Below are 11842 nucleotides of genomic sequence, written 5' to 3' on the forward strand. Positions count from 1 at the left end.
TGTGTGGAATATTACGAGGACATTTACTTTTCTTCAACGGGATCTAACATCCTGTTTTGATATTCAATAAATATTCAATTCTTTATCTATTTTACATTAATTCCCTTGCCAGGACAGTTGCCTTTTTTTCGACCTTTAACTATACACGTAAGCTAGATAATGAATACGTGCTATTGTACATCGTGTCCAAAAAGTAATTGTGCAGTGGAAATGTTGAAGTGAATTTGAAGTTGTACTTACGGCAGTGCAGTTTTCTCTACAGGAGAAGCTGGAAATGTCCTCCTCAAACTTGAAGACATGTCTGCACAAACGCTGCATATTGTTAAACACTTTATGGAGGGTTGCTGGAGTTATCTGTCCAATGTGCTGGGTAATGGCTCTCTGCAGCTCTGTCAGTGTGTGAGGATGTTTTCGTATACCAGTCCCTTGAGTGAGCCCCACAGAAAAAAAAATCCGGGGGAGTGAGGTCTGGAGACCTAGCAAGCCAGAGTCCACGGAAGATTATGCACCAGCCGTGCGTGCAGTAGACCTTGGTCTTGTTGAAACCAACAGACAACTCCAGCAACCCTCCATAAAGTGTTTAACAATATGAAACGTCGTATGCAGACATGTCTTCAAGTCGCAGGAGGACATTTCCAGCATCTTCTGTAGAGAAACTGCACTGCCGTAAGTACAACTTCAAATTCACCAACAGTTCTACTGTACAGTTACTTTTCGGACACACTGTATCAATACCTTATACCGTCTTTTTACCTATTCATGTAATAAAAGTATATTAATTAATTTGAATATGTTAATTGACATTCTTAATAATTATAACTATTTAAATTAATTTAATATATAAATACTTAATGATAATGAGTTATTATTATTATTATTTTGAGACACTTGGATCGGACCCCCTCGAAATATATTTCTATATACGTGCTTGTGTGTGATTGTGTGTAATTTCTAGGGTGTCTGGACAATAGGGATGTGGAAGACAAAAATAGATATCAGTTCAATGGCAGATTAAGTTGAAATTGTCATTTAACGTTTTTCGGATAATGAATTTTTGAATGACTTACATGTTTATGATTGCTCAATGTCGCCTAACCGATTAGAAGAAGAGTTATTATGGTTAAGGTTGCAAATAACAGTTTCTTACTTTCAGAAATGTTCATGTTTATATAAAGTGAGATAAGGGTGCCACTTAGTTTTTGATTCTATGGTGCGAAATCATATTTATAGTGTTATTAAAAGTACAAATAAATTACTAAATTAAAGATATATTATTATTAATTACACAAAGAAATAAATTTGTTGCTTTAATGTATATCAGATATTATAAAGTAGCAAACTACTTCCTTTAGTAACTGGTTAAAGATGTTAATAACTTATGAAATAGTTGAATGCTTTATTATGTGTAAGTTCTTATTTAGTTTTTGCTTTATGTTAATATAAATCAATTAGATTTCATAGTTATTATTGTTTTGCATTCTTGTTTTACTTTTATTGTGCGTATTGATGTATTTGTTAATGATCTCTTGAGAAAGAAAAAGCATTGAACACTCACAACTACACTACTTTATGTATGTATACGATATTATTCTTAGTACAGTATATTTGAAATTAAAAGTAATTGCTTATCTTTTGTTTCTTGTAACAAAAAATCCACCCCCCGAAAATTTTAGTGGTTTTTTTTAGGCCTATGCTGTTGGTGGGGGGAAAATCCCCCCATCCCCCCAGGATTTCGCACCCTGGCAGATTCTTATCATTCATGCCTAAGAAATCTCATTCTTCTCTGAAATTCATTAGTTCTCTTGTTAAGATTTTGAATATATTTCTTACACATGTATTTTTTATTTACCAATAGGGGAGTTTTGTCCACCTGTATATTAAAATTTCATGAAAATGTGAAATGAACGTGAAAGAAAAACGATTCCTTTTTTTTAAAAAAAATGTTTTTATTTCATATGTACGCTCACCGACAATAAAAATCGGACATCTAGATCCTGAAATCTCTCTCCTCTACAAGCTGTTATGTGTGTTGCCTAACCGTACGGCGATAAGTGGATTTAAAAAGCAAATTTTTATTTGCAATTCTACCGTAGAGTTAGGCAACACGCATAACATGGGTGAGGAAGCGAGTATTTCAGAATTATTATTTCCGGTGACCGTACAAGCTGGGAAAACAAAAAAAATGATAAAATGTCTAAACGACAGAAGAAATTGTAAAAGAAATGCATTTTTGATGAGTATTCTTCAACTAATTGTATGAAAACTGCTGATTTAATTAAGTATGTATGATTTTGCTTCATTTTCTGGTAAGAAGCCCTCCATTTTGAGAACTATGTTGGTTGTTCAGAATAGTACGGTTGCACAAGTATATTTTTTTTTAGTTTTAGCACCTGTTTGAAAAAGCAGATGGATTAATTTGATTGAAGTTATTTTGCGTCGTTTTTCTTCCACTTTTGGCTAATCGCGACGATGAGGATGAGTGATGAAATTTATGAAGGGACGCTAACAAAGAACACCCATACACCGGCCAGAACTCGAACCCGGAACCCCTGGCATCGTAGTTAAACAGACGGAGCTCACAGCAAGTGCACTGTCAGCAGCAAAGTTAGACACCAACAATGCAAAGAAAATCGTGTTGAAATTTTATGTCTTGCCTTTTTTTGTTAAGTTTGCCTGTGATTACGGCTACATCCTTCCTTCCAGGGAGCCATCGTGGGCACATTAGTCAGCCTGGTGTTTGTGTTCTGGATTGGCATCGGGGCACATGTGTCCAAGGCCCAAGGTTTGTTGCACATTCCAAAGAAGCCGGTCACCACCTTTGGCTGTGTGCACAACTTCACCACTACCGCGCCCTCTATGGAGCCAAGGTAAGCTGCTGTTTATATTATATGGAGCTAAAAGTTAACAGATAAGTATTCGCGATTAAAATTACCACCTGAGCGCTAGTGTCGCTTCCAATATGGCCGCTCTATGTAGGATAAATCTTTGTTTACATTCAGTAGTAGTACGTAATAGCAGCGTGTTGTCATTGCTGGTATGGAATTACGCGATATTGCGAATGCGACGTGAATTCCAGGAACTCTAACGAAGGTGAAGCTGTGCTGAGAACGAAGCATTTAATTATGATTGGCAAAAATAACACGGAAAACGCAGACGAAACTAATGTATACGCACTGGTTCTTCAAAGCAGTGCTGTATCATCTGCACCTCAGGTTGTAGTTCTCGGAAATTATTTGAAAATAGAGCAATTGAAATTGCCCTGTACTTCAAAAGCTGGGACAGGAGAAAATTGCGAACATATCGTTGCAGTTCTTTATCGAAAGAGGAAGGCTGGTTAATAATAATATTCACGATTTCATGACCAGGCTTTTCTCACTGAAAAAGGACATCGTATTGAATGAAACAGCAACATTAACATGTCCATTTTCTTTAACACTAATTCATTCTCGAACTATTTTCATCGACTTGCACCTGTTCCAAATTTCACACATACATAATACATGCATGCATTGGGTAAGAAGCTTCATGACTTTTCGAAAAAAAAAAGTTTTATTTATAAATTTCAATTTAAAACTTTACTTTAATGGCAACATATATCTATCTCTCAAAAAATAAAGTGAGCAGACACGTGCATTCTTCGTAATGTCCTTGCCGAATTACAGTGATATCCCCATGAAAATCTTCTGTCAATCAATTACGTTTTCCATGATTTATTTACAAATTTCATTTTGTTGATTCCCAGGGGATTGAAACTCATGAAAACTTTTCATTTGTTCTGACCCATAAAACGATTTAGAGCAAAAAAAACAACAAAAACAGTAGACCTTAGTCTTTCGCTTATTCGATATTTGCCATGCTTTAAACAACTTCAACACAACGTATCCTACATAGAGTAGTTACTGAAAATCCCACCAGATGGCATATCGGTTAGTTTTAATCACGAATACTTACTAAACTTTGAACGTGCATAACTTTTATACAAAAAGCGATAGAGACATGAAGCCACTTGCTCTATGTAGATATTTCAAAACATTAAACAAGAAAATCCTTTACATGAACGTTCCATATGGGGAAAAGTTACTAATGTATAAAAAGTTTTTTGTACGAAGGAAAAAGAAACATGAATAAAATACAGCGATGTGTATCAATGGTCTGTGTGGGTATTTATCTAAATGCAAAAAGAACGTTAAATTTTTAAGCATTTTAATGGATTCCAGTTGATTTGTGGGGTTAATTATGACCTATTCATAGAAAAGTAGGGCTTTTATAAATATTGCGAGGTGTACTGGCAACATTGGTCATGTCAGAGGTCAGTACCAGGTGTGCCTGATATCTGACTATGACATTCAATCAAGATGGGTTATGTAGGTTAGGTTTTTGAATGAAAAACTTCAAATCTGTTAATCGATCTTGGCATTGATTGAATAATATAGCTTGATGTTAGGCAAATCTGGTACTGTCCTCTGACATGGCCAATGTTGCCAGTACACCTCGGAATATTTATAAAAACATATTTTTTTATGAATATGTCATAATTAACCATAGAATGTTCCTGTTATCAAGCGTTCCGAATTGAAATGACTCAACTACACGGCAATCAGACCTTTACACATCGAAAATTATTGTAAGCGATTCCATAGCTGCAGGGCCGGATTAACCTATGGGCAACTGGGGCAATTGCCCCCAAGGCCCCCACCAAAAGGAAGCTATGAAGGGCCTCCACCAAAAAAAATTGTTTAACCAGCTGGCCATGTTTGTGAAAAATTACATAAGAAGTTGTATTTTAAAAATAAAAATAAAAACTTCAATATTGTCGTATGTCTACACTCTTCTGGCTCCAATTGTAGCACAGTTCTCAGTCGATCTGTTTGTAGATATCTGAAGCTCAGTATACTTTATACCATGGATTCGGCTGTGGTGTGGAAATAAGACACACTTATTCAAACAATCAATTCTCAGATACGATTAAGATAATAAATAATCCTACGAAGTACATAACTTTCTTTCGTTAATAACATCAAAAATGAAAGTTAGTGAAAAACAGGTTTGGTGCTGGCATGGGACAGGATCGCTTATCCAATCTTTGTTTATTAAGCATTGAACATGAACTTCTTCGTGAATTGGACTTTGATGATATAGTAGATGAATTTTGGGCGAAAAAGGCAAGAAAAGTGTGTGTACTAAGTGTTAAGCCTTTGGGAATTTTCTTGAAGAAAGTGTAGTTACTACAATTTCCACAATGAACTTGTCGTTAAATGTCCAGTAGATGGAGCGTGCATATGTAGTGACATATTTACTCTTAATTGTAAATAATATCATTTATAATAAATTATGTACGTAAGTACAGTCTACTGCTCAGTTCTCTCTTTCCGTCTGAGCGCCCTTAGTATCTACTATATATTGTAGTTACGGTGTTAACTCTACATATTATACTGTAGACATTTAGACGCAGAATTTTACTGCTTTAACTTTATTTTACTGCGCTATTCTCCCTGCAAACCTATCTGCGATATGTTCGATTTTGAATGACTACTGATTCTAAAATCAGGTCTACCATTTCAAATGCTGAAAATTGGTGGTTAACATATTGAGCTAATAAAGCTCCTGGTAAAAAATAATAAACAATGGGGGGGGCCCACAAAACATTTTGCCCAGGGGCCTCCACAAACCTTAATACGACCCCGAATAGCTGTGTTTCATTCATGCTTCTTTTTACTTCGTACAAATACTTTTTTCCACCTTCGTAACTTTTTCTCCATACTGAACGTTTATGTAAGGCAGTGGCGAAACCAGGGGGGGGGGCATTGCCCCCAACCCTGGGCGGAAACCAATTCTAGGGGGGGGGCAAGGCGGGAAAACATTGACGTAAAGAGGAGCAAGGCTAGTAGAATCTAAGAGTAGCGAGACAAAATTATACTCAAGATGAAATTAGTTTTCATATATTTCTTGCATTTTTCTTCCAGACGGCTAAGAGCACATGCAGGGGGGGGAGGGCACAGAGGGGCAATTGTCCCCCTCGATTTCATATTTTATGCAAATAAAAATACGTTTCGTAAAATTTTCTTGATTGCTTCGCTCGCAATTCCTGCTTTTCTTACAGTCTCAAGATCAGAGCTGTAGCAAGAGGTCGGCAAGAGTCGAACCTGGGCACCGAACGATCTAAATGAAAAAAGCTGTAAAAGAGAGAATGCCATGACGCCCCGTCAAATTACTTGCACCCTATTAAATATTGCTTTCGGTTTGCAAGAATTGGATCTAAATATTTTCTTGCTCGCTTCGCTCGCAGTGTGCTTCTTTTCTGCAATGCATTGTAAATTACTAGAGAGAAAAGTAGGACAAAATATGTACTTCAGACCATTGCTGCTAAACAGTTTTGCTTTAAATGTATTAACAATTGTTTTGAGGAAAAGGAGCACCGTACATGTGAGAGGCAATTTATATAATTTTTGCTGTTGGTTTGTTAAGAGGTGCATGAATTCATTATGTAATGTATTTTAATAATATACATATATTTTAAAGAAAGATTGAATACGTGCACAATTTATTGTTAACATGTTGCCTATGTATTTTCTTATTTTACGTAGCTCCATGTTGCATGTGTAAGACATATGAAAGTTACACATGTCATATACACGAAGAAAATAATTATATTCGTTATTGGTCATTTAAAAATACAGTTTGTGTGCCTGTTTTTCATTATTATCTAATGTGAAATCGAAGGTATTGAAAAAATATCAACAAAATGCCAATAATAATAATAATAATGGCATTATTATTATTGGCATGTTTATCCACCTGGTACTTGCCCCCCCCCCCCACAAAAATTCGTGGTTGCGCCTCTGATGTAAGGGGAAGCGCCTTCCTATGCTTCCTTATCTACCTGTGAGAACACCTAACAAAAATATACTTTTCGCAGTTGAAACATTATTTTGTCCCTTCTGAAACATTTTAGGTACTAATAAGCAATGACAGACATTATAGAATTTACTTATAAATATTGTATTTGCCTGAAAACCACTTCTGCAGTGAAGGGCATACGAATCTGGTCACAGGAACAAGGTATACATTTAGGCAATATCCGGACTCTTCTTATCACCTATTGTTTCCCTTCCAGTGGAGATGCAATGGGGCTTTACTATACTTCATATCTCTGGTACTCTGGGATCTCGTGCGTCACGGTTCTTGTGGTTGGGATGATAGTCAGCTTCCTGACTGGAGCACAAGACCCTCGGGAGCTGGACCCTGACCTCGTGTCTCCCATGAAGAGGACAGTCTTCTGCTTCCTTCCTCGTGGACTGAGGAAGAAGTTGGATTTCAGCGTTGGAGCCAATTATGTGAGTACCATTGGTGTTGAAACCATCTAAGTTGGGTCCATAGATACCCACAGGTGTCAAGTCTTGCTTATGAGTATTTCTTATCCTTATTTCTGTCTTTCTTTATCTGCTTTCTTAACTGCCTTCCTATGTCTGTTTCATCTCTTACTTTGTTCTTTACAGGTTTTTCCTTTCCTACTTTTTGTCTTTGATTTTCTGTCTCTTTTCTCTCCCTCTCTTATTAAACTCGTTTTTCATTCCCCTTTCTCAAGTATATTTTCTTTCTTTCCTTTCCATTCTCTCTCTGTCCAAGGTTTGATACCCGGTGGAGGCACATAGTGGTTCGGATCCCACCTTAAACTGTAGGTCCAGTCCCGATTAGCCTTACTGTGCATACAGTGGACTTAAAACACCAACTCAATCAAGCAATCTCTCCAACTTTTTTTCCTTTCTCTTTCTCGAGCATCTTGGCTCTCTCATCAAATTCACTAGCTCCTTTTCTCTCTCTCTCCCTCCCTCTTTTCTTCCTCTCCTCTCTCCCTTTCTTCCTCTCTGTTCTTCCTTTGTGTTCCTTTCACTATTTCTCTCAGTTTTGTTCTCTTACTTCCCTCACTGGTCTCTGGAAACATTTCTATTTTTTGATAACCCGTAAAACACGATTTAAAAAAGATACATGCACATCTCACTGAAGAACACAATTTTCGAATTTCGAGCCTCCTTAGGAAATTTTCTGCTGGTTTCTATGGTCGGACTGATTTAGTGTTGCGTTGTGGTGCCATAATCAGGGTCTAAGATGAACTTACCCATCAAGACCGACGTGAAAATCAGGAGGACAGTGTTGCATTATGCAAATGTCAAAGACGTCACGCGAACGCCACGCTCCGAAATAGAGATCGCCTTTCCCTTCAACGTCTACAGAAGACCCTTCCAAGATGCCCAAAACCTAACAGGAAATTGTCATTTAACCCCTTATATATCTAAAACCAATTAAACAGTCCATTAACGTATGAAAGAATGACAATTACTCCTCTTCATTGACTTCTAAAAAGGTGGTAACTCCCAGTTGGAGTAAAATGTAGCCATCGTTCCTGGGGACAGGGTCTAAAATTAACAATAACAATAAACCTTCAATTAACCCACAAGGTGACGCGCCCAACCAAAGAAAGATGGCTGACAATCAGCTATTGCATGCTTTTATGTATTTAGGCTAATACCTTGATATTGCTACACTGTTGTTTGCTTATTCGTTGGTAAGTCCATGTCAGCTGCACAATAAAAAAAAGTGTTCTTCAATTATGGGATGTAGATAGTGAGTGTTCTTCGCTTATAGATTGTGAACAGTTTAGGCCAAACCTTTCTTCTTTGCGCATTTTAGTAAGCTATAAGTCCACTGTTCGTAAGATAATGAACTTTTCAAACAGTAAATTTTGTATCATTCTCCAGATAACAGAAACTCGTAACAAAATTCAATGTTTGAAACCCCTTTGCTTTCATTTTCTAGGTGAAAAAATCTTCAGATGCTGTCACAACCAAAGGCGAAAAGGTTGACACAGGAATCCAAAACAAAGATGTTGAAAAGAATGGTGTTTTCAGCACTATTCAGACTATCCAGTTCGCAGGCAAGGACAATCCGGCCTTTGAGGGAAACGATGAGTACAAGGGCACTTACCGGGAAATGAACAATACAAATCTGTGATAAAATTTCACCATCTTGTCATCTATTTTACTCATACATCGTCTAGTGCAACATAGCAATGGTCAGTTTCGATCTTGTGGAAGCCACAAGTAGGCAAAGTAACACAAGGACGTAAATAAGCTTCCACTGAAACGTTGGTGAGATATGTTGGTTCCAGTGTAAGATAAGTGTCTGTGTCCGTGACCAACAACTTTACATTGTTGTTGATTTTTTGCGTTTGCATTATTAACTGATGAATGGCGTTTGTATGATAATTGTTGACACCACATATTGACTACTTTTAGCTTATTATTCATACCATTTCAGTATAAAGTATGCAACAAATGTTATATATCTGCTTAGAGTTCAGTTTTGCAAATAGTTCTGGATTCAGTCAGCAGATAGCAGCACACGACAAACTGGTGATGATGTAATTTGTCTGTGGACATTTATCAGCAGCAAACAGCGCGGCACAAGTGTTCATGTCATAAGCATGTTTTTTAAATCTTATTTTATAGCAATCTACTGATAATGTAGTAATTGTGAAAGTTTTAGACAGTATTATTATTTAATATCAAGCTGTTAATACATAACATTCTCCGTGTTTATAAGAGGATCAGTAGGAATTATAACCCCTGCAGGGTCTGATTTTGCATGCAAGAAAAATGTGAATCGGTAGCATTGTTACTAAGGAAAGAAATCAAAGCCCCTCCCCTCTCTAGCATAAACCTGACTAACCCACAGTTATCCAACCACGTAGCTTCAATCAGTTTCTTTTGTTGTTGTGCCTGGAACGAAAAAAAATCCGTACTTCCAGAAGCTGTCATAGACAACACTGCTACCATTGAAATCTGCAAATCTAGAGTATGTATCTTACATTGAATCATGGCTTCCATGGCCATTCTTTTAAATCATTGTCATAATTTTGTAAACAGGTGTTCGCGGGTTCGAACACTGAACTGTTCACACCCATTAATTCTAAATGAATGTTAGAATATTGCACGATAGATTTGTTGATAATTTATTATAGGGCATTACATTGTGGTCACTGATAGTTCACCAACATTTTTCTTACAGTTTATGTGCAATGAATTATGAAACTAAACATAACTACCCTTCAAATACTTTCCCAGATTGATAGCTGTAAGTGAACAATTTTGTGTCATGGGTAGGACAGATGAAGACACTGCCTCTTTTACCTGATAATAAATTTATTTTAATTTCTATCATTTTCAAATTATGAAAAATAAGTTATTTAAGACAAAGAAGGTAATATCTATGTTCTTCTTAAAGGTTCGCATAACTACTTTTTATAGATGCAAAATAATCTAACACTGTTATTTTTAGTGATTTTTATTTTATTTTATCTGCTACGTTAAGGAGTTAAATGTAACAGTTAAAGGAGAAATTAATGTTATTTTGTGTCAAGGGTGCAACACAATACAAAACAAAAGAAAATCAAAAATTTAAAATAAAGGAACAATATGTAAAATGCATTCTACCTTCTAAGTAAATTATGTATAAAACTTGAAATTTATCCAAATGACAAGTCTAGATAGTTGATTCACAAGATAGAATAACGTTACAGCATTGCATTTAATTTCAAAAATTGAGATTCAGGGGCACCACTTTGACATGGTGATATTTATTTCTTCGTCTCAGTTAACTAAATCGTAGACACATGTGATGATTAATAGGTTAATACCGAATACTTGTTTGAACTGTTTTTTCGTACAAACAAGCCGATAACTAACTAAATAGACTTGAGTATTACATAAAGCTGTTTACTGTGATAGCCCCAGCTAGATCTTTTCTTGGTGGCAACATTTAAATAAAAACTTCACTTTTAATTCCTGTGCTCCATCTTCTAGATTGAAATACTCGTAGTAAGAGTTTTTGTTATTAACACAATCTGAAGCTGTAGTTAATTTTCATTTGGTCCATGAGATGTCACAATATTTACGTTATTTTACAGTATTACCACATTATAACTTCTTCAAGATCAAAAATTTTTATTTTATGGCAGGGATGAAAGAGATATTAAAGTTGTTGTTGTTTTTTTTAAATATATGCTGACTTGAAAGCAAGCTTTTTGAAAGATTTGCCAAAGTTTTGAAGTATTTTATTGGCTCATATGCTCATGATGGTGTGGTCATAGCCTGAGAGATGTCCAATAAGGAGTTAGTTTTGGTCAAACGATACCTCCGTTTGACCCAATATTCCTAATGACAAACTATTGGACTGACTGCTAAAGAAAGAGAAAACGTAATCACACTATTATGGTCATATCCCCCGTACAAAATCCCTGGGCACGCCACTGATCGTTAGCATACCATCAAGTATTTCTCTTGTTCGGTAAATTTGATATTGTTGGTTAAAATATTTGTTTTAGATGAAAATGAAGCTGTTATTTATCCAGCTAATGATTGATGATGACACACATGTTTTGCAATGTATTCCAAGGTACTGTTATACAGAATACTAGCAAATGTAAAAGTATTTAAAGTTATTTTTGTAATAAAAAGTTGAAAGGAAAACTGATTTATTTATAATTTGTATTTCCTTTAAGTGTGGAATTCAATGTGTTTTTGTATTCATTTGATCGTGTATGGACAGCTTAAGGCACACTAACCATCAAAATTAATAGAGATACTAGTTTTCATTCATAGTCGCAACTGGTGGCAGAGTACTTATACGCGGTAGAAAGATATTCTTTATCTGTGGTTCTACTTTGGTGCACACTGCCAGCTGAGCGGCCATCTTTACTTTGTTACAAAAGAAAGGAAAATTGAAAACCTCGGCCATATAACCACAAGAGTACCACCTTTCAGCACGCGAGCGCTGAAGGCAGTGT

At 36.1% G+C, this 11842-nt stretch overlaps 1 protein-coding gene across 5 annotated transcripts in view; it reads left to right on the forward strand.

The window, feature by feature from the left end:
- LOC145981342 (sodium-coupled monocarboxylate transporter 1-like) overlaps window positions 1-11513 on the forward strand; it is a 92926-nt gene extending 81413 nt beyond the window's left edge. For all 5 annotated transcript variants that reach the window (XM_083114562.1, XM_083114563.1, XM_083114564.1 and 2 more), the window contains exons 13-15: window positions 2704-2867; window positions 7115-7334; window positions 8815-11513. In XM_083114562.1, the coding sequence (XP_082970688.1) occupies window positions 2704-2867; window positions 7115-7334; window positions 8815-9009 (579 nt within the window). In that variant the 3' untranslated portion in view covers window positions 9010-11513. The remainder of the gene's footprint in view (window positions 1-2703; window positions 2868-7114; window positions 7335-8814) is intronic.
- The last annotated feature ends 329 nt before the right edge of the window (window positions 11514-11842 follow it).

This window comes from Lepisma saccharinum, chromosome 29 (genome assembly GCF_977018435.1).
Source record: "Lepisma saccharinum chromosome 29, izLepSacc3.1, whole genome shotgun sequence".
Classification (NCBI taxonomy): Eukaryota; Metazoa; Arthropoda; class Insecta; order Zygentoma; family Lepismatidae; genus Lepisma; species Lepisma saccharinum.